This window comes from Eulemur rufifrons, chromosome 7, assembly GCF_041146395.1.
Source record: "Eulemur rufifrons isolate Redbay chromosome 7, OSU_ERuf_1, whole genome shotgun sequence".
Taxonomy (NCBI): domain Eukaryota; kingdom Metazoa; phylum Chordata; class Mammalia; order Primates; family Lemuridae; genus Eulemur; species Eulemur rufifrons.
The window spans coordinates 196,094,981-196,119,519 of record NC_090989.1 but is presented as its reverse complement, the minus strand read 5'-3'; the positions used below and the strand labels follow the sequence as shown (position 1 = coordinate 196,119,519).

Genomic DNA, 24,539 nt, shown 5'->3' with positions numbered 1-24,539 from the left:
ATCTCCATCTCTCTCAACCTTATTTTGCCCCAAAAAGTCCTAAAGTTATTCAAGTGAAAATTCTAATCAGGCGGTTTTTAAGAACCATAACCTCAAGGTCATCCTAATTGGTACTGGCCTTTCAAATCTATCAATCATTCACCCAAATGACACTATCACTGAACAAAATACTTCTCAAACTATGAGTTCTACAGCTGTCTGCAGATCATTCACCAAGCACACAGAAAAATGAATGTTTTGACTGTGTGTCAAGAGACGCAGCCTCCAAGGCCAGGCCTGTTTAGATTCTTCCTGCGCAGTCTGCTTCCAGCCCTCTGGCTGTGGGGGAAGAGCCGGGTGCCACAAAACGGAGTGGGACCAGCAATGAAGAGAAACAGGAATGGAGTCCGGACCAGAGTTCAGCAAACTACAGCCTGCGGGCCAGTCTGCATCCAGTTTTGTTTTTTTTTTCATCTTTTCTAAAGACTTGTAAAAATAAAATAAAGAATATGTGATAAAGATTGTAAGAGGCCCACAAAGTCTAAAATATCTGGCCCTTTACAGGAAAAGTTTGCTGACGTCAGTCTAGACTAATGCCAGTTCCCAAAGCTCTAAGAAAGCAAACTATGCTGCTGAATATCAATTTCCAGAAACAGACTGACAAAAACCTAATCTTCCTCTAATTTTTTCAACTCTGCCTTTCTAGCTGCTGGAGCTTTACCAAACCTGACCCAGTTTTGAGAGCTAAATCACATTGCGCTGACCTCACGTAAGAGGGGCCTTGTACCTGGAGGACCCCTCTGGCCCCTCACGGCCTCCAATACTGTCCTCCTCATCTAACTGGGCAGTCGAGCGAAAAGAACCGAGGAAGAACAGCCCAGGCTCTCTGACCAGCTGCCCACCCTCTAGGGGGCCCATTCTCCGCTCACCCTCACAGGGGCAGCTCTGCTCCTCCAAGACAGCCCTTGTTGGGGGCGAGGGGACACTGAAGTCCATTTGGGCATATATCCAAGTCACATTTTTCAAATAGTTTTTAACAATAAGTAATAAAGCTGATGTTTTCATCTCCATTGGTCCACTGCAAAAGTGGTCAGATCTCCTAGTACCCTAGATACTCTCTGTAAGAGTCAGAAACAGGGTAAAATGTTTTACGAGCTGTCTCCTTAAAACCCCCTCACCCTTTTTGGGAACTAGAACCTGCATCCCTGCCAGAGGCCAGTAATCAGAGTGCCTGGGAAATATTCTTTGTTTTTTGGTACCATAGGAGAAGGCTCAAGAGCACTGTCTAGGCAGAGGTCACGAGATTGTCTTCACAGGAGATGGGGTCAATCAGGACCATCAACTATAGTTAAACAGCAATAGCCCAAAATGAAAACTCCCTTTAAAAGCTCTGTATTTCTACTTACATAGAGGACAATGGTACTTTAAGACAAGTCTGCCATTCTCCTCATCTGCCGACGAATTAATAAACTCTTTACTTCTGAAACCATACTTGTCCTCATTCTGATGCAGCCTCAGGGACAAGTGCCAAACTTTTGGTAACAGAATCCGGCATCCCTGGGTGGGCCCATCTGTGCCCCAGTGGAACAGCACCCCACGACTACTGGAAGAGGTGGGGAGCAACCCCAGGTCAAGTGGTGGGTAGGAACATCAACTTTTTGGGTGCAAAAAAAAAAGGGGACTACCCCAGAAACTGCCGGAGCCTGTTTAGCTCCAGGCAACCCCCCCCCTTTCTCCCCAAATTAGACACAGCTCTGACCAACATGAACTTCTTTGAAGAAAAGACAATGGATTGGGAAGCATCCGGACACTCCCCAGCGCGCACACCAAGATCCTCGATTCCACCCGTTTGGGAGAGGTTTTCAGAACTTCCTGCTTTGTGACAGGACATTTTGTTTGGATTGTATTTGGAGGCACCGTTTGGGGGTAAAAGTCACAAGGCTGAGTGAAACTAGGGAAGCTGGGGAATTCATTCCCTTTTAGATTAGGAGATATTGGCTCTTGTTTGAGAAAATCTGATTCTCATTTGTGCAGTTCCCATTTGTTTGGTAGGCCTTCACATTTAAACTTGTTTGTGCTGGGAATTTCCTATATTGTCTGTGTTTGTTGTTTGTGAGTATTTGTTTCAACATAGAGACTCTGTTTCTATTCCATCTGGAAAGCCCCTTGGGGAGAATCTTGACAGAATGGTGGACTTATAGCTACAAATCTATTCTAAAAAGAGACTGGTGTTACTGTAATCCAATGTACATACAATAGTGTGAGGAAAAGTGACTCTTAAATACAACCTTAAATTATTACACTATCTTACAACTAAAATTATTTTGTTAAAAGTCAGGTAACTGAGACAAGACCCCACATGCACAATCTTTCCTATAATTACATAATAAACAGGCTGAAAGGCGGGTAATAAAATTGGGAAGGGATTAACCAGGTTGCTCCACACAGGCGAAGCGCTGCATGAACCACGGTCCCAGGAGTGGACCCGGCGGGAGCGGGGACCAGCCCACTGCAGGCTCGGCTGAGCTTGATCCCATGCTGATGGGGCCCCTGACGGAGGCCTACATGGAGCCAGGTCCAGGACTGCCACCGCTGCCATCACCACCATCCTGGCACCATGAGAGGGGCTGGGGAGGGCACGATTAGGACTAATTCTTCAGTCCCATGCCCGCTAGGTTATGTGAGTCAGGGGTGGCAATGGTCTCTCCTTCTAAGATCGGACAGGGAACTCAATTTGGCCAGAGGACGCTCATAGCCAGGACAGGACAATGTCCATTATGGCAGTATCAGTAGGGGGCTTAAATGGGGAAAGACAGCTCCAGGGTATTATGAGATTGACACAAAATGGGATCCTAATGAAGAGCATCCCTCTAAATTTTTGAAACACGGCTATCAGGCATATCAGAAATATACAGATGTAGATCCCAAGGCCACTAAAAATATACAAATAATTAATATGCCAGATATACGGAGAAAGCTACAACATATGAAAGGGACAACTGACATGAATCCTTCACAATTTACTGATATCACCTTTACAGTATATAACGCTAGAAAAGAACAAAAATGGAAACCTATGTGTGCTCTACTAACCACGCCAAACAAGTGTACTTTGAGACAGTCAAAAGAAAAGGATGGAAAAATTCACCCCAGATTCCCCAGATTAATGTACAATCAGTGTACTTTTTATAAAAAGAAAGGACATTGAAAAACACATTGCCCAAAATTATAAAAGGTCCAGGTAACAGGAAACCCCCAGAAGAACAAATATGTTTTTTTTTTAAGTCCAGGACTCAGATGACAAAGCAGGAGCTCCAGGGTCCCCTGCCTCACTAGTGGCTCCAATCCAAATATTCCCCACAGGAGTCCCAGGTAAAACCGACAGTGGGAATTCGACTGGTACGAAGCCTCGTGGACAAAAGCGGTCCAGTCTGCCACTTTGGCTAGAGCCCCAGCCCCCACCATCAGCCAAGCAAGGCACTCCACGAGCCAGACAGTGGGGTGGGGCGGGGGGATGAGGCAGCAGTGGACAGCTATGGACAAGTGGTGGCTGAGAAGCTCGCCACAGTGGGCCCACGTGGACCCCAGAGAGTTGCAGCTAGAGACAGGGACGCCACCTCCACTGCCAAATCCTACGGACCTGGGCAAGCAGTGGGAACACCGGGAGCTGCTCCAGAAGTGACAAAAGCTCACCTCCAGAGATGTCACCAAGCTCCTGCTAAATAAATACCAGGGCCTGGTAAAACACACAGGAGAGTGCCATTACAGAACAATTCACTTTGAAGTTAGGGCCTCAACAAACCTACACATCATTACATTTGCAAAAAAAGAAAAAGGCTACCAAAAGTGAATAAGATAACGGGACCCCATGATGCACCAAAAACATTTTAATTCCCCATACCAATGAACATAGATTCATACAAGACCTATGTGCCATCAATGATGCTGCACAAGTGGCTACAAGTAGTACTCAGTCACATTTAAATGACAGGATCCTGGGACCAGGGTGGCCTCACAGCACTGCTGGACTGTTGAAAAGGGCTCTCCTGCCCTGTTAAATGAGAGCTCAGCAGGTGGCCTGCGAAACCTACAATTAGACAGATTTACAAACAACAGGTTACTTACCTTGGCAACTACACGGGTTCCTAAAAATGACAGGATTCTGTCACATCTGAATCCCAAACTTTGGACTAATAACAAAGCCCTTGTACAGGACTCCTACAGGCACAGATGTGGAGCCCCTGATCTGACCCACAGACTGTCAAAACGCCTTGAAACAACTAAAACAGAGTCTTCTGACTGCCCCTGCTTTGGGGTTGCCTGACTCACAAAAGAAATTTAAATTATATATTCATAGAAAACAAAAAATGAGCCTTAAAATCTTAGTACAGACACTGGGAGTCATCCCACGGCCAGTGACATACTTGCCAAAGCCACTACACAATACACTAAGACGGCCTCCTTGCCTGCGGACAGTAACGTATGAGCTGTCATTAAAGACTGTGTCTACTCAATCCTGCCAAATAAATAAATAAATAAATAAGTCTCTACAGCATGACTGTTCAGAGTTCTGGAGGCTGCCTATCCCAGCAGGCCAGATCTGTCAGATTCAGACTGGACAGAAACAGCTTTATGGATGACACAGGACTAGATACGCAGTGGTCACGGAACAACGAGTACTGAAAAAAATGACCTGCCACCTGAGACTGCAGCCCTGAAAGCTGAACTGATTGCTTTGGCCAGAACGCTCCAGTTATCCAGGGGAAAAAAAGGTAAACATTTATATGGACTCTAAATATACTTTTATAATTGTACATGCTCACGGTGCCATTTACAAAAGAGGGGGGCTCCTGACAACAAAAATTAAGAATATTAACTATGCCACTAAAATATGGCCCTGATACAGGCTGTGACTCAGCCCAAGTGGGTGTCCATCACACACTGTCCTGGTCACCAAAAAAAGAGAGACACTTATGTTACAAAAAAAAAATCACGCCACTAAATGTGATCTTGGGGCCTTAATACCCTGGCTAGATTTAGATCCCCTTTAAAACCAAAGAAAGACTGGGGCTCTGACATTTAGAATGACACAACTAAATAGAGACAAAATCCTCAGAGACTCATTCTCCTACCCAAAGCCTTGGTTCAGCCCCTTATAAGGCACCTACATAAATACACACATTAAAGGCGTGATGTCTTAATGGATTTGGTGGGACCTCATTTAAGAGGATCCCATTACAACAAACTCAGATACTAACCATTATATGTAAGTTTGTCTCTTTCAGGTCCCCAACCCAGTTAAAAACAGAAAAGTAAAAGAGACCCCATAAAGTACCTCTAATAACTCACACCTCATTACAATTCTCAAGAATAAAAACGGTGAGCCCATCACACCAGAGTAAAGAGGCACCCTATAAAAAAAGAGGACCCAAGCCCCCAGTGCATGGACCAACTTTTAGAGTATCTAAAATAGCTGTTTAAAATAAAATAAAAAGAAAAATGTTGATATTTTCGCTAACCTTTCTTTGGTTTTTGTTCTGTCTATAAGATGGAGAGACAACTCTTCAATGAAGATTTCCCTGGGTTATTACCTCTTCTACAGATCTGTCTCACTACTGGGTTTGTCATCTAAACCTCATTAGGTACAAGTATTCCTGTACATGATTTCTAAATTTAAAGAAGCCAGTCTCTCGGATCACCTACAGGGTACAACCAATAACTCCACACTCAGAGGTCCCATGTTTCCCAGCCCCGTATCAGACATTGTGTGCAAGGTGACAGGAAGGACTCACAGTCCAACTGGTGTCTTAGATACCAGGTGGGGTAAAATCGCTATCAGGTATCCTCCTCCATTTCGCCTTGTCAATCCTCACGGTTGTAGTTGTTGCGTATGCCCTTTTTCACCTGGTAATCTGTTGCATTCGTTATTTTCATAAATCTACTGTCAAAACTTTACCATGACATAAATTAAGTATAAACCTTCCATTTAAAACACTGCCCCCACTCAACAGAAAATAACTCAATGACTACGCTGCCCCTCCACCCATAGATATGAAAGGATAAAACGGACAGTGGGAAATACATAACAGAGGTAACAGCCTATAAAAAAAGATAAAATGTTTTACGAGCTGTCTCTTTAAAACCTCCTCACCCTTTTTGGGAACTAAAACCTGCGTCCCGCCTGAAGCCAGTAATCGGAGGGACGGGGGAGTGTTATTTTTTTATACCACAGAAAATGACTCAATGGAATTGTCCGGAGAAGGGTCACAAGATTGTCTTCACAGGAAATGGGGTCAATCAAGACCATCAAATATGGTTAAACAACAACAGCCCCAAGATGAAAACTCCCTTTAAAACTCTCTTTCTCCTTATAGAGAGGACAACGGTACTTTGGGACATGAATCTGCCATTCTCCTCATTTGCCAACAAATTAATAAACTTCTCTTGCCTTCTCCTCAAACCACTTGTCCTTGCTCTTCTAATGTGGCCTCGGGGACAATGCCAAACTTTCGGTAACAGTACAACCTTCTATTTATAAGACTGACAGTATCTCAAGAATAAATCACTCTTCTTAACCACACAAGCCACCTACACACCCTCTGTATCAAAGCTTGTTTTATTTCACAATGGCACTTCGTCGGTGTTACTTCTTCCACAACCAAAATGGTTCACAGTCATCCCATGGACTATTTGCACCTTCTATGGGCCAGGCACTGTTCCGGCAATGGGCCTCTGCCCTAATTCCAGCAGAGGAGGTTATCTGTGGGGGGAGGTAGACCAATAACAAATAAGTAAAAAATAAATTCAGGAACTGAAAAGTGCAAAGATGAAGCTAAAATAGGAAAATGTGAGGGGCTGGGGGAAGTAGGTAGGCCTGCTTTGACTTAAGTGATGAAGGAACAACTCTCTAAGGAGATGACATTTGAGCAGGGGCCTTTCTCAGCACAAAAGGAATACTACGAATAATAAGCCTGAGGGAGCTTTGTCGAGCACAGAGCAAGAAAGGGCACAGGACCACGTGGAGTGGACAAGATAATACAAATATGGAAAGGAAAAAGATGAAAATGAATGCTGCGGTGATGAACGGGCAGTGAAGTATCAGTGTGAACTCACAGAGAACAGCAGCAGACACGGTGGGAGAAGGTCACGTGGCCAGAGTAGGAGAGACCCGACACACCTGATATCAGTTACTGCTGCTAGACAAATAACTACAAATAGCCCAACAGGTCGAGATCAGAGGTCTATTACAGACTGGCAGGGCTGCGTGCCTTCTGGAGGCATTAGAGAAGAATGAGCTCCCTTGCCTTTAAGAGCTTCTTGAGGCTTTCCATATTGCTTGGCTCGTGGCCCCCTCCATACATCACTCCCAACTTCTGCTTCCCATCGTCATTTCCCCTCCTCAGATTCCTCCTGCCTTCCTCTTGTACAAACCATTGTCTTTACACTGGGCCCACCAGACATACTAGGAAAATCTCCCCATCTTAGTATCTTCAACTTACCTCGGCAAAGTTCCTGTTGCCATATGAGGTTACATGTTCCCAGGTGTCAGAATTAGGACATAGACAGCTTTGGGGGCCAGGACTCTACCTCCTACACACTTTATTTCTGAGAACTATCTGAAATAGGGGAGTGATGTGATCCATTTTTTTTTTTTTTTTTTTTTAGATCACTTGGGCTGCTGTGTGGGGAAAGCACTGTAGAGGGGTAAGAGTGGAAGCAGGTGATTACTATTAAATAATACATATTTCCTATTTCTTAAAAAGAAAATATTATCTACAGAGCCTAAAATATTACATAGGGATGTGCTTTTTTAAAAGAAAAAAGGAAATAGAGTCAGAAATAAATCAGCAACCGCAAAACAATCATGACTTCATATGAGTACTCTTGAGTCATTTTTAATGGCATCTCTGACATGCTCAAATGAAGATATGAAAGTACAGTTGACCATTGAACAACATAGGTTTGAACTGCACAGGTCCATTTAAATGCAGATTTTCTTTTGCCTCTGCCACCAGAGACAGCAAGACCAACTCCTCCTCCTCCTCCTCCTCCTCCTCCTCCTCCTCCTCCTCCTCCTCCTCCTCAGCCAACTCAACATGAAAACAATGAGGATGAAGACCTTTGATGATGATCCACTTCTACTTAATGAATAGTAAATATATTTTCCCTTATGATTTTCTTAATAACATTTTCTTTTCTCTAGCTTACTTTATTAGAAAAACACAGTATATAATACATGTAACATACAAAAAGTGTTAACTGACTGGTTTATGTTATTGGTAAGACTTCCAGTCAACAGTAGGCTATCAATAGTTAACTTCTGGGAGTAAAAAAGTTATACACAGAGTTTCAGTGGTGTGGGGGGTCGGCACCCCAACCCCACACCGTTGAAGGGTCATCTGTAACTATAATAGCAAAAGGTTATATAAGAAAAGAAAGGCCTCAAATCAATGATTTGAACTTCTGTCTTAAGACAGGAGAAAAAAGAATAAATTAAACCCAAAGCAAAAAAGGAAAATAATAAATCAGTGAAACAGAAAACAGAAAAGAGCAAAAAAAGAAAAAATGAAACCAATGAAACCAAAAGGCAGTTCTTTGAAAAGACCAACAAAAGTGATCAACATTTTGACAGCATTTTAAGAAAAAGATAATCAATATCAAAAATGAATGAGAAGATAGCACTACGTATTCAACAGAAATTAAAATAAGGAAAATTATAAACTTTACACCAATTACTTTGAAAACAAATAGTTTCTTAAAAGACACAAATTGCCAAAAATCACTCAAAAAGAAATAACTTGAGTAGCCCTGTATCTACTAAAGAGATTAAATTCATAGTTAAAAATAATTACATATACTAGCAATAAAAAACTGGGAGTGAAATTAAGAAGAAATGCTATTTAGAGTGGCATCAGAAAATACTAAATACTTAGAAATAAGTTTAATCAAATATATCCGAGACCTGAACATAGTAACTGAGATAGGGCGGTGTTGGCATAAAGATAGATACATAAATTAATGGAACAGCACTGAGAGCCTGGACATAACTCACACATACATGATCAACCAATATTTTAGAAAGGTCCCAAGATAACTCAATGGAGGAAAAGTGAGTCTTTTCAACAAACAATGCATACTAAATATGCATATGCAAAAAACAAAAAACCCTATGTACAAGCCACAGCTATAATCCTAGCACTCTGAGAGACTAGGGTGGGAGGAGGTGGGAGGATGGCTCCAGCTGAGGAGTTAGAGACCAACTGGAACAAGAGTGAGATCCCATCTCTACAAAAAATAGAAAAATTAGCCACACATGGTAGGGTGCACCCGCAATCCCAGCTATTCGGGAGGCTGAGGCAGTAGGATTGCTTGAGCCCAGGAGTTTGAGGTTGCAGTGAGCTACGATGACCCTACTGCACTCTAGCCAGGGCAACAGAGCAAGACTCTGCCTCAGAAAGAAGAAGAAGAAAAAAAATTTGGTCTTTGTCCCAAGTTCCTGGCACAGAGCTTCTAAAACCCTTCAAATGCCCTGAGTGACAGAGAGTCTTAAGACATACCTGAGTTTATACTAATGAGGTGACCCTCGGAGGGCCCCTAGACAGCTTCAGACTAGCGGCTGGTCATCAGAAAGATCACGCCATGATTAGAGAGTTGGAACTTTCAGCCCCTCACTCCACCCCTGACCTGTGGGGAGAGAAGGGAAAAGGAGCTAGAAATTGAGCTCAATCACCAATGGCCAATGATTTAGTCAATCCTATGTAACAAATTTCACATTAAAGAAACTCTAAACCACCAAGTTTAGGGAGCTTCCAGGCTGGTGAACACATCAAGTGCTGGGAGGGTGGAACATCTGGAGAGGGCATGGAAGCTTGCAACCTTCCACCTTAATTTTGCTCAATGCATCCTTTCCACGTGGCTGTTCCTCGGTTTTATTCTTTATAATAAACTGTTAAAACTAAGCCCTTTCCTGAGTTCATGAGTCAGTCTAGCAAATCTCATTCCTGACACCAATTGTGATGTCTTTTTTCTAACACCACTACTGACAACAAATTCTCCAATTATCTAACACCACATGGGTGTTGGATAATTATCCACCAAGTGGGTGTTGGATAATATATCCAATAATTCAATTAAATTCTGACACTAAAACCCAAAATTAGTAGGATCCCACAGGTTAAGGAGTCCTGTAAGACTGCTCTCACTTCAGATGAGGGTCCTGAGTCCCAGGGGCACTTAGGGATCCATACTCCTCCTACGGTTCATTAATTCACTAGGACGGGGCCAGGCCCAGTGGCTCATGCCTGTAATCCCAGTGCTTTGGGTGGCCAAGGCAGGAAGGCTGTGACCAAGAGTTGAAGATCAGCCTGGGAAACATATTGAGACTCCACATCTACTAAAAATTGGAAAAAAAAGAAAAAAATCAGCCAGGTGTGGTGTGAACCTGTAGTCTCAGCTACTCAGGAGACTGAGGTGGGAGGATCACTTGAGCCCAGCAGTTCAAGGTTAGAGTGAGCTACAGTTGTGCCACTGCACTCCAGCCTATGCGACAAAGCAAGGCCCTGTCTCTAAAGCAAACAAACAAAAAAAATCACTAGGAGGACTCATAGAACGCAGGAAAACTTTATTTACAATTACCACTTTACTATAAAGTATACAACTCAGGAACAGACAAATGGAAGAAAGACACAGGGCAAGGGATGGGGGGATGGGGTGCAGAGCTTCCATGACCTCTCTGGGCTCACCAGCCTTCCAGCAAGTCAATATGTTCATTAACCCAGAAGCTTCCTGAACCTCATTGTTAGGGATCTTTATGGAGGTTTCATTACATAGGCCTAACTGATGAAATCATTGGCCATTGGTGATTGAGATCAATCTCAGGCCTCTCTCCCCTCTCCAGAGGCTGGCGGGTGGAGGAGGTATTAAACATTCTAACCCTCTAAACCCATGGTTGGTTTTTCTGACAACCAACCCCCATCCTGAAGCTATCTAAGGGGGCTCCTGCCTTGGGTCATTTCATTACCAAACATTAAGGTACTCTTATCACTCACGAAATTCCTAGAGCTTAAGGAGCTCTGTGCCAAGAGCCAGGGTAAAGACTCAAATATACTTTCTATTATGCCACAATACCTCAATCTGTATTTCACAATACGTACAAAAATTAACTCAGAATGCATAATAGGCCTTAAAAAACTACAAAAGTACTAGAAGAAATCATAAGAGAAAATCTTTGTGACTTTGGGATAGGATAAAATTTCTTAATTCACAAAAAAGTACTAATCATAAAAGAAAAAGGTTAACAAATCAAGTCTTCAAATGAAAAACTTGTTCTTCAAAACAAATTATAAAGGGAAAAAAAGGGCAAGCCATTGAGTGGGAGAGAACTCAGAAAACAGATCAGTTAAAAGACTTGTATGAAGAATATAGAAAGAACTCTTACAACTCAGTAAGAAAACATTCTAATAAAAACATGGGGAAAAATCTGAACAAACACTTCACCAAAAAAGATATATATGTGACAAATAATCACATAAAAAGATGTTCAAAACCATTAATCAATAGAGAAATTACAAACTAAAACCACAATGACATATGACTACCTATCCATTAGGATGCCTAATTTTAAAAACTGACATTATTAAGTATTGGTGAAGACATGAAACATGCGAAACTTTCATAACATACACTATTGGAGGGAATTCAAAATGGTACAGAAAACACTAGTCAGGTTTTTTTGTTTTTGTGGGTTTTTTTTTTTGTTCTTTTTTTTAATTTTAAGCAATGAGGTCCCACTCTTGTCAGCCAGGCTGCAGTGCTGTGGTGTGATCCTAGCTCACTGTGATCTGGAACTCCTCACCTCAAGAGATCCTCCCGCCTCAGCCTCCTAAAGTACTGGGATTACAGGAGTGAGCCACCATGCCTAGCCAGTTTCTTATAAAACTAAATATACAGTTATGATAAAATCCAGTAATTATATTCTAAATAGTTACCTGAAAGAAATAAAATCATATGTTCACAAAAAGACCTGTATGTGAATAGTAACAGAAGCAGTATGCATAAAAGCCAAAAAATAGAAAAATCAAAACAATCATCAACTGATGAATAAACAATTTGTGGTATATCCACACAACGGACCACTCAGCATATAAAATGATCACTCAGCCAGCAATGAAAATCACACTCAGCAATAAAATAAAAAATCATACACAGCAATAAAATGAAACCACTAAAACACACAACATGGGTAAACTTCAAAACAATATGCTAAATGAAAGAGGCCAGACACAAAAGACCACCTACAGTATTAACCCATTTATAAGAAATTCTAGAAGAGGCAAAATTGTAGTAGCAGCAGGGAGATCTACAGTTTAAGGGGTCAGGGCAAAGGAAGGAGACTGACCACACATGAATACAAGAAAGTTTTTTAAGTGATGAACATGTTCTATACCATGACTACGACCATGGTTTAAACATCTGTCAAAACTCATCAATTACACATTTAAAACAGGTATATTGTACTCCAAGTAAATAAATAAGTTATTTCAAAAAATGCAAAACAATAAAACAGAAGAATCCTATGCTGCCATGCTAAACTAATACAAATTTGTATCTGTCCCTTCACTTTACTTATCAAACTCTCTAAGGGACTAATATTCAAATACATAAATATAACAATCTAAGATTCTGAAACAATAAGGAATAGATTACTTCATTAGTCAGAGGCTCCCACATTATCGATGTCATGACATCTGTAGACATTTGAACAATACACACACCACTTCAATAACATATGTTGACAATTTTAGTGAGAAGTCTTTAGTCATAACACAATTTACTAGAATTCAAAAGCAGAAGCAAAACTATCTTTACTTTTTTAAAAAAACCCACACTGGCATAATTCAGTGAAACACTCAATTTAGAGTTCTACATACAGGCATCAATTACCAAGAATTGTTTATCATCTATTTTAGGAATGTCACAAGAAAAAATTCTCAGTCTCAGTAATTTCTCAGAAAATCTCATTTGAAAATGTTATAGTAAAAACAATGTATATGTGCTTTGTTACTTAGTATTAGAATAGTAAAAACACAAAAATAAATAGATGACTGTGATTACATGTTTACAACGCAACAGCCCAACCAAAAGGACTCTTTCATAATTTCATGATGGGCAATATATTAAAATTTTGACTATCTAAACATTTTGAAATAGCAGAATTATTTCAGTTTCCCTGTGTGTGTGTGTATGTGTGTGTGTGAGAGAAAGAGAAAGAGAGTGAGAGAGACAGAGAGAGAGGCAAGGTAAACTTTAAAAATGAAAAAACAGTTTCTAGAACATGCAGGGAGGCAGCACACATTCAGGCCAATCTCTTACATAATCTACACAACCAATGCTTCACAAGAAGCTTTAATGAAATGATATTTCTTAGATTTCTAAAAGAAGTACCCTTAAGTCATGAACCCAGAAGAGGTGTTCTAATCTACAAGAAAAAGTACACAACAGTGATTCCCAACCTAGAGTTATGCCAGGACATGGCATGTCAAACCACACCTGCATGGGAAACATTATCTAGAGCCATGACAACTAAGACATATTTTTATCTGTATCTAGATATTACTGTGGATGATAACAGAAATATTTTAACACTACTGTTAACAAGATTTTGACACTACTTACCTTCCAAATCAACACAGGTTCACTAAGATGTGTGAATGCATGAAATTTTAAGAACTTTAAACGGAGACCTCACACTCCTAGATTTTAGATTAGAAAGGACTGTACAGTAACAAAAATGCCGTTCTCAGATCAAAAGAAGTAATTTCAGCTAAGCCGCCACCTTTAACCAGGTCCTTCACCCTCACAGGGAGTCTGTAAAATTAAAGAGTCTGAACTAGTCCACAAGGTTTCTTTTAGTCTAAAATTCTTCCTCTCAAATGCTGTAACAATTCAGGAACTCAGTTAATACTACAATTTTAGCTTCTAGAACAGAAAAATATACTTTGTAATTTTTCAAAATTATTTATTTTGTACATATTTGCTTAATATGATTTCTTAATAATTATTTCAGAAAGTTTGAAGATAGAACAAAATATCAACCCTAATCCATGATCTTACTTGTATACATACTTAACACAGCTGTAGTAACATTGGGCACAACATTTTGTATACAACTCTCACTACTCTTGTAGTAACATGTATTTTCCACATTTCATATGTATCACTTTATATGTATATTTATGTGTCATTGTAGGTACTACTTTAAATGGCTGCTTAACATTCTAATGAGTGCATTTGTATATAGTCATATGTCCCTTAACGATGAAGACACTTAGTTATAAGAAAGGCATAATTAGGTAATTTCATCATTGTGCGAACATCACAGAGTGTACTTACACAAACCTAGACAGTATAGCCTACTACACACCCAGGCTACATGGTATATAGCCTGTTGCTCCTAGCAGTACAGTAACATTTACAGAATGCTATAGGCAATTGTAACTCAATAAGAAGTATTTGTGCACCTAAACCTATCTAAACATAGAAAAGGTACAGTAAAAATACGGTATTATAAATGTTATAGGAGCACTGTCATATATGCAGTCTATCATTAACCAAAATGTTTTTATACAGCACAAGGCTATATGTATATTTTTATATATTAGTATAATAAAATTTTAGAAAGATAAAAAATAAAAATTGCTTTATTTATGTTCCATTCCTACTGCCATTGAAAAATTGCTATTTTTATTAGAAGCAGCATGGGGTAGAGGGAGTAGGGTGAAAATGAAACTTATCTTTGTATACTTTTTCATATATTTTGAGCTAGTGCCTATTTTTTAAACTAAAATTTGATTAAATTAAAAATGTGAGTGAAATATGTTATAGTTATTAATCCTAAATAACAGATTAAAATGAGAAGTCAAAAATCACTTGGCTCAACCTTCAATGCAATGTAGGAATCTCTTTAACTAGCCAGAGACACAATACCAGTAACTAAGGAGGGTGGTCTGAGACAATTCAGAGAAGCTGCTACCCTAACAGTTCCTGGAAAAAGCATCAGTGAATTAAAGCACGGTTTAAAGGCTGATTAACTGCAGCAAATACATGCTGAGTCCTATTAAATGCTATGTTGTGAGAATACAAAAGATGACTCTCAAAGAGTAAGAGAAGTTCCTATGCTCAAAAAATTTGAGGCAAGACTGTTTTGTAAGTCTTAAGTTTTTAGAAATGAACAAAGTTATCACTAGAATACAGACATACAGAGAAGAGAAATCTTTGAGGGGGCGGAAAAGGAAGAGGGAAAAATGACGACTTTGGGGGAAACTGGGAGGGTGCTAAAAGGATAATCAATAAATGGATATACTGTGTTTTTGAGGGTTTTGATTTTTAATATTACCACTTCAGAATACAAATTAAAGCTTTAATTATGTAAAGGGCTGCATTCTTCCATAATAATTGATAAATGTGGTCTGATTAAAATAAGATGTTTACGCTGATATAGGCTACAATAAGTTTAAATATTCTTTTAACTATGTAAAAAGATGTTATTTACCTGGAATTATTATTTCATGTGTATGTATTAAAAGACAGACCTACCAGACTGCCTATTTCAAATATATGTACGGAAAACCTTTCAGAGAAAAGTGAAAGAAGGGCCCATTATACACACTGATTTACTAAAATAAATGATTTGCCCCCACTTTTCTGTAATTAAAACATTTATTTATTTTGACAAAATACAGTAACAAATCTTAAGAGTTAAAATATAAAAGATTACTCTGTGCAAAAGTTTAAAAGCAAATAAAGCAAAGAAAATAGATTTGATAAGGCTAACTTGCTATTCTGATAAATAGCATCTGGTACATTATTTAATATATCCCCAAAAAGGCAACTTGTAACAGAGAGCTACAAACTGTACTAAAGCATTGAAGCCTTTTTCAAAGCATATTACTAATGTAAAGATGCAGAACCAATGGGCACAAAAGAATAGGTAAAAAAAAAAAAAATTCTACCACTAACTATAGTGTAATAATTACAAAGCACATTGCCAACAGAAAGACAATAATGCCAGAATGATCATTAACACTTATTTTTAAAGTGTTATTCTGCCTTCACATCATTACTCCTCGAAGATTCATATAATTGGACCTTTCTTAAAAGCCCTAAAACGACTCTATGTCATCCCAGTAAGCCACCCATGGTCCCCAGAGGACCTCTTGGCCATCAGTCATGGTGTTAAATGCATACATACTTGCCTCACGACTACGTTCATCTGGTCCTTAAAGTTACAGCTGTAAGAATCCTAATTCCCTTGGTATAAGTTTTTCATATTAAGAAAAAAGAATTCAAAATATATGTAAAACCCTTATAAGAACTATTAAGGAGCCAAGCACAGCAGCGCACACCTGTAATCCTAACACTTCTGAGAGTTTTAATTTCATAATAAAATTTATTCACATACCAGCACAGAATATCCCTGGGACTTCACTCCTGATTATTACGGTTCGTACTTTCTTATCAGATTTTAAAGCATCCACGGCTTTTGATAGCTAAATAGAAACAGGAAGGGTAAGGAGGAAAAAGAGAAAAAATCATTTTCAGACTGATGTCAAGACTATATCTCAATATTAGAAGTAAACAGTTTAATCTTTACACTCACCATCTTTATAAGATTTTTACTGAATGAATTTTTGCCATAAGCTCTGTTTATTCCAAGAACCACAATTCCTAGTTGGGGGGAGGGGGAAGCAGAGGAAAAAGCACAAGCACTTACGTTAGTGAGGCATTCTGAGAACAAACAGACTCCACAACACACACATCTAGCTAACTTGGAACTTAAATCTACCACCTTGTTGAGGTTCACTACAAGAACTGTACCCTTATTCTCATGTTTAGCCTCCTTTTCAAGATAAGCACATTTTTAAAGAATATAGTATTTATAAAGTTAACCTAGTGCTTAATATTCATTGCTTTTCTTCAGCCTTTTTAGGGGAAAAGAACTCCAAGACCTCATGTTCCCTTCAAGTTATCTCTTTTTAAGCACCACCAAGGTAATTTACAACATTTTGGTAAATTTTACACCATTAAATCGGATGAACTAAAGGGAAGGCCACATACATATTAGTGAAAATTATGAATTACAGAATACAATTTAAAAGCTGGTTTCATTATCTTCAAGTATATACAGAATAGCTAACAAAACTTGTCACGTGCAAGTACTACATCTTCTTTTTGCTAGCATTCCAGCTGTCAACATCTCATTTACTCCTTTGTCATACTAAGTAGTTTTCCATCCTAGCCTTCTCTTCTGACTTCCATCCCAATCACTTAGCCTGAGGGCATTTCCATTTTGAAGTCCAACAAGTAATTCCAACTCAATCAATATAAAATAAAGTTTATTATCTCTCCCACAAAACCCAGTTCTCCCTCCTAACTGCCCCATTTTATCACAGACCATCATCTAAACCCAGCCTCCCATTCCAATTGCCAGTCAGATCAATTTTCTAAAAACAATTCTACACACAGAATTCACTCCCTACTTAAAATCCTTTAATTATTTATTTCAAAATATCGGAATTCAAAGACCTTGATTTGACATTCAAAGTTCTATACAGCTTATACTCATGATCTTGTCCCCTTAGTAAACACAAATTTTCATTGTGTCATATATTAGAAATGCCTTCCAGGGAGCTAAATTCCAGGCAGAGGAAACATGGGAGAAAGCATAAACCAGTCAGGGTCCCACTGAAGGTCCTGTCACCCAGGAGGAGGAGAAAAATGACCAATGAGAGTGGCAAGGTCAACACAGGCCAGAGAGAATGCCCTTACAGGCCCTGCTAAAAAGTCTGATCTTTATCCTAGAGGAGTAACTACTTAAGGAGTTTAGGTATAAGCACACACATATGCACACAGAAAACAGGGAGGGAGGGGGCAGTTTCTGTACTTGGAGATCACACCAGAAGTGGATAGGGGTGCAGACTTCAAGGGGGCTGTAGTCCAATCAGGAGATACTAGGCGTGGCTGAGACTGGCTGTGGTAGAAATAAAGGACAGTGAAAGGTCTCAAGAGCTATTCAAAATCTAAAATGAGTAAGTGATGACTAGATTGAGGATTGATTGAACTAGAAGGAGGTGTTAAGGAATATCCATCAGGTTTCTGGCTTCAGCAATTGGATGAAAGGAGATTAACATTTAATGAGACAAAACCATTAAAAAACACCAAGGTGAGGGTGGAGGGAGGTAAAGCTCATGACTGCATTTTGAACTACAGTGAATTTGAAGTATCTTTGAGACATCCAAGTTGGTATCAACTCTCAGGGTAGAGGCTTAGAATGTAGGCTCTAAGTCCGACTGCTGGTGTAGAAATCCCAGTGGCCACTTACTAGCTATTTGACCTTGGGTAAGTTACTTAACCTGTCTGATCCTCAATTTCTTACTCTCTTAAGATACTAACAGTTCCAAACTCTGTGGGACTGGGTGAGGATCAAATAATGTAATTCATATGAAGTTTACAATACAAGTACCCAACTGTCACCATCCCTTCTACTATAGCATGAACACTTCTGATACAGTAAGTACTGAATATTACCATAATTTCTGCTAGATATGATACTTCTGACATCATTACTTAAGTGTAAAGTGCCCTCAAAATGCTTCCACCATAGTTAATTCCAGCACTCTTGGTCCCATCTTTGAGGTCTGATGTTTTGGGTACTTCCACTTCAAAGAGCTGGAAATTAGCTCTGCAATCTAAAATGAATCATCCAATACCTAACAAATGCACCATCAAATGTATAAGCAGGCTTATGATACTGCAAATGTAATAAAACAGTTTTATTCAGCGGAACTTAAATTTTTTTGTTTTGTAATTCTTCCATTTTATGTCACAATTCAACAGCTTCTCAAGAACTCAAATTATCATTCACCCCCCTCACTTAGCCTCGCCAAACAAGTTTATCCAAATTCAGAAAAGCTTAAGCATTCAAATGCCAACCTTGAATTCCTATTTTAGACTTTTCCTGCCTTTTGACAAAACACATAAAAATCTTTGGTGAATGTGTAACAAGTTCACAATGCAACATTAACCCTGCTCTGTAAAGTTCATACAACTGGAAGATGAATGTCGCAACTTAGCTAAAACTTAAACAAAAACGAAAAATAATGAATACATTTTGCTTGTATGAAATTGAAATCATACACCCAAAGTGCAAATCCTCCTTTCCTGGGCCCCTCTCATCCCCCTCCCCAGGGACAGGGGAGTGGATATATAAGTTCCACACAGTTCTGTGTGGATATATAACCTCCAAGAAAATGTTCGATATATATTTACATATAGAAGTAGAGTTATAGACTACAGTTTTGGTTGTTGCTACTTTACATAAATAGATCACATTTTCTTCTGGTGCTGTTCTACATAAATAGGTTCATACATATTTTTCTTTAATTCAGTCTTAAAGATCATTCTATATCAAAATAAACAAAAATTGAGGGAATTTGTTGCCAGTAGGCCTGTCCTACAAGAAATATTAGAAGATATTCTTTAGGAAGAAGGGAAATTAAGTAGATCCATAACTCAGATCTACGTAAAGAAAGGAAGAGCTTCTGGGAAGGAATCAGTGAAGGTAAAATAAAAACTTTTATTTTTCTTACTCTTAACTGATCTAACATATAACAATTTGTTCAAAATAATAATAGGAACAATGCATTCAATTATGTGTGTTTACATATAAGTGAAATGGAGGGAGGAATTAGAAATATTTTGTTATTATAAGGTACTCACACTAGCCTGAAATGGCATAGTGTTATTTGAAAGTAGATTTGGATTAGCTGTAAACGCATAATGTAAACTCTAGGGCAACCACTAAAAAGGGTAAAAGAAAAAAAAAAAAAAGAAAAGAAAAGAAATGCAGCTGATATGCCAATAAAAGAGAAAACTGAAATTATGTGAAATGTTCAATTAAAACCACAAAAGGCAGAGAAAGAGTGCAAGACAAAAACAGGAAAAAAGAACAAGAGCAACAATAAATAAATAACAGTAATAAATATGTGAGATACTAATCCGACCATATTCAATTTGAGTATTAGCCATAACAATGTGAATCAGTATCACTTAGAACATCAGTGAAGACAGAGATTGCCACAGTACATCAAGAAACAAAGACCCAACTATATGTTGTCTACAAAAAAACTCTATGTCAGTGGAAAACAAAACAAAACAAAACACAAACTCAAGGAGTTTGGAGTTTTTTCCTTTTCTCTCACTCAACAACAACAATCAACACACAAGACTTCAGTGACCAATGTCGGGGGTTTCTCCCTACCAACAAACAAGCAATCAATCCTGCAGCAGACATTGGCTGGGTGCCGTCTAATTCAATTCTGACACAACCTAACTGGAGACAGTGTCAGATCCCACAGATTGAGGGCTCATTCCTCAAAGCTTCCCCCCCTCTGCTTCCCACCCCCACACCCACCACCAGTCCCAAGGCCAAGCTTCCAAAATTTCTTACCAACCAGCATCAAATTGGGTTTCCCATGACCCCCTTTTAAGTTTGACTAATCTGCTGGAGCAGCTCAAAGAACTCAAGGAAACATATTTACTGGTTTATTATAAAGGATAATTACAAAGGATACAGATGAAGAGATGCATAGGACGAGGTATGAGGAAGAGGGATGAAGCTTCCTCTCTCGGCATGCCACCCTCCAGGAAACCTCCACATGCTCAGCTTTCCAGAAGCTCTCTGAACCCTGTCCTTTCGGGTTTTTATGGAGGATTCATTATATAGGCGTGATTGATTAAACCACTGACCACTGGTGATCAACTTAACCTTCAGGCCCTCCTCCCCTCCCTGGACATTGGTGGGTAGGGCTGGAAGTCCCAACCCTCTAATACTGCCTTGGTCTTTCTGGGGACCAGCCCCCACCATGAAAATACCTAGGGGCTGCAAGTCATCAGTTAACCAGTAGCATACAAAAAGACAACACTTTAGAGATTCTGAGGACTTTAAGAATTATGACAGGAAATGGGTCAAAGACTAAATACATATTTCACAATATCACATACACTTTAAATACTTAAGATGCATACAGATTAGAAATCTTTAGAGAAAGATACATCATGCTAACATTAATCAAAAGAAAGCAGAAGTAGCTATATTGATTTCAGACATAGCAGTCTTATCTAGATCAAGGAAAGTTATCAGGGCCAGGCGCGGTGGCTCACGCCTGTAATCCTAACACTCCGGGAGGCCAAGGCGGGAGGACTGCTCGAGGTCAGGAGTTCGAGACCAGCCTGAGCAAGAGACCCTCATCTCTACTAAAAAATAGAAAGAAATTACCTGGACAACTAAAAATATACAGAAAAAATTAGCCAGGCATGGTGGCACATTCCTGTAGTCCCAGCTACTTGAGAGGCTGAGGCAGTAGGATTGCTTAAGCCCAAGAGTTCAAGGTTGCTGTGAGCTAGGCTGATGCCAAGGCACTTTAGCCTGGGCAACAGAGTGAGACTTTGTCTCAAAAAAAAAAAAAAAAAAGAAGCAAAGTTATCAGAAATAAAGAAGGACATTACATAATGAAAAAGCAGCCAATTTTCCAAGAATAGAATATTTAGGAACAAATTTAATCAAGAAAGTTCAAGACTATATTCTGAAAACTATTAATACAAAACACACTGAAAGAAATTAAAGACAACCTAAATAAACAGACATCCCACTTTCACAGAAGATTTAATATTAAGATAGTAAAGTATTATCCAAACTGATCTCTACATGCTGTCAAAATTCCAACTGTCTTTTTTGCAGAAATGGACAAGCTGATAAGCAAGGGACCCAGAATAGCCAAAAACAATTTTGAAAAAGAACTAAATTGGAAGACTTACATTTCCCAATTTCAAAACTTACTATAAAAGTGTGGTTCTGGTATAAGGACAGACATATAGATCAATGGAATCAAACTGAGAGTCCAGAAATAGACCCTTACAATTTATGGTAAGTTGGTCTTTTGACAAAAATATCAAGACAATTCAATGGTAAAAGAATAGTTTTTTCAACAAATGGTGATGGGAACACTAGATATTCACACACAAAAGAATGGAGTTGAACCCCTTCCTAACACCATATACAAAATAAACAAAAATTAGAGCAAAGACACAAATGTAGGAGTTAAAATTGTAAAACTGTTAGACAGAAACATAGGCATAAATCTCTACAACCTTGGATTAGGCAACAGATTCTCAAATAAGACACCAAAAGCACAACCAAGAAAAGACAAACAGATAAATCAGACTTCATCAAAATTATCAAGAAACTAAAAAGACAACCCACAGAATAGGAGAAAATATTTGCAACAATATATCTGGTATAAAGATAATATCCAGACTATATAGAGAATTCTTACAGCTCACAACAAAAAGACAAAAATTCAAACTAAAAAATGAGCAAAGAGTTTGAATAAACATTTCTTCAAAGAAGATATGGCTAATAAACACATAAAATGATGCACATCATTAGTCATTAAGGAAATGCAAATCAAAACTAAAATGAGGTATCCCTTCACACCCACTAGCATGGCTATAATAATTTTTAGGGAAAAAAAGAAAAGAGTATTGGCAAGAATGAGAGAAATGAGAGTCCTAGATTGCTAACAGAAATGTAAAAGAGCATAGCCACTGTAGAAAACAGTTTGCTGGTTCTCCAAAAAGTAAAACATATTACCGTATGACATAAATTCAAACAAATAATAGTACACAAATGGGCAAAAGCATTATTCATAATATCCAAAAAGTAGAAACAAAATGAGTCTATCCAAACAATGAAATATTATTCAACCATAAAAAGGAATGAAGTACTGATATACACTATTAACATGGACAACCCTGAAAACATTTTGCTGAATAAAAGTCAGACACAAAAAGCCACATATTACATGATTCCATTTCTATGAAATATCTAGTTAGGCAAATTAATAAAGACAGAAAGTAGGTTAATGGTTTCCAGAGGCCAGGGGGCAAAAGGGAATGAGGAGGGACAGATTAAGGGGTTTATTCTGGGGTTTGTTCTGGAAGTAATGATAGTGTTCTGGAATTAGTGGTGGTGGCTGTACAACACAATGAATAAATTAAAAAGCACTCAATTGTACACTTAAAAAGGTTAAAATGGTAATTTTTGCACTATGTGAATTTCATCTCAATTTACAAAAAAGCGGAGGAAGTATACCTGGGAAGGCCAATCAAGAGGCTAATGCAGAGGTCCATATGAGAGATGGAAGTACACAGGTTTCAGATTGTATAATAGTAGTTAAGATGGGAGGCAGACTGATTCCACAGATATATTGAAGGTAGTATCAATATAACCATCATCAATAATACTAGAAACACTGCTTACCTTCAATTTATAGATAAGGCACTTAGCAACTATGATAAAACAAAATGTCACTATCATAAACTTTGATGATGTAACTAACACTATAAATGACAGAAACTGGAAGACAGAACAGCAAATATTGTCTCATCTTAAATAAAAAGGAGTATGGAGACTGTCTACAAAAATAATAATGCAGGTAACACAAATCAGTAAGACAGTAAAAAAAATTGTAATTCACAGCAAGGACTTAAATGTTTCAAAAGTCTTTAATTTTGATGGAAAGGCCTGAAAGTGAAGGTGCGGCACCTTACTGTAATGTTTTTTTATTTAACTTTTACTGTATGTATAATTTTTTTTACTTTTAAAAATTTTGCAAACTTCAATAACTTATTACTAATAAATTATATGTAATAAACCACTGAAAACCGCTAACAGAAAGAATACTCTTTATAAACCACATATATAATCCAGGCTCTTGAAAATGCTACAAAAGTACTAACATCCTATACTGAAACATACACTGAAACAACTTCACACAAACACAATAAAACATGCACAAGAATTGTAGCAATTTCTTAATAGCCACATCTTAGAAACAAGTTAGAAATTCTTTAAAAGATGACTGTAAACCTAGAAAACCCAAGAATCAATTTTTTTTTTTAAAAAAAAGCATCTTTAAGAGACATGAAATTAATATATCCAGAATCAAACGAAAAACAAAAAGTTGGTATCACAGAAGCACAAAGTAGAACTGTGGTTACCAGAGACTGGGGAGGAGATAGAAGAGAGGGAAGCAGAGCACAGGGAGAGAGGGTGGTCAACAGGTACAAAGTTAGGCAGATAGGAGGAATAAATCCTGGTGGTCTGTTGCACAGTAGGGAGACTATGGTTAACAGTAAAATATTGCATGTTACAAAATAACTAGAAGAGAGGCTTTTGAAGGTTCTCACCCTTTGACAAATGCAACTGCCCTGAATGGATCATTATACAGCACAGACATGTATCAAAACATCAAATTTTACCCCATAAATATGTATAATTACAATGTGTCAATTAAGAAAATAAAAAATTTAAAAATATATATATTCACAAATAATAGCCTTCATTAAAAAAAAAAAAAGAAAGAAAGAGAGCTAAAAGGACAACCACTTAGAAAATATATTGGGAGAAAACATCCCATTTTTACTAACAACCAGAAAGGAAG

General features: G+C 38.4%; 1 protein-coding gene across 5 annotated transcripts in view; it reads right to left on the bottom strand.

Annotated features, from left to right (window-relative positions):
- Positions 1 to 24,539, bottom strand: part of AUH (AU RNA binding methylglutaconyl-CoA hydratase) — a 157,638-nt gene that overhangs the window by 119,805 nt on the left and 13,294 nt on the right. For 4 of the 5 annotated variants that reach the window (XM_069473987.1, XM_069473989.1, XM_069473991.1 and 1 more), the window contains exons 2-3: positions 16,637 to 16,704; positions 16,439 to 16,526 (exon numbers count right to left, since the gene is read on the bottom strand). The exons of the other annotated variant lie outside the window; for it this stretch is intronic. In XM_069473987.1, coding sequence (XP_069330088.1) covers positions 16,439 to 16,526; positions 16,637 to 16,704 — 156 coding nt within the window. The remainder of the gene's footprint in view (positions 1 to 16,438; positions 16,527 to 16,636; positions 16,705 to 24,539) is intronic. 5 annotated transcript variants of the gene reach the window in all.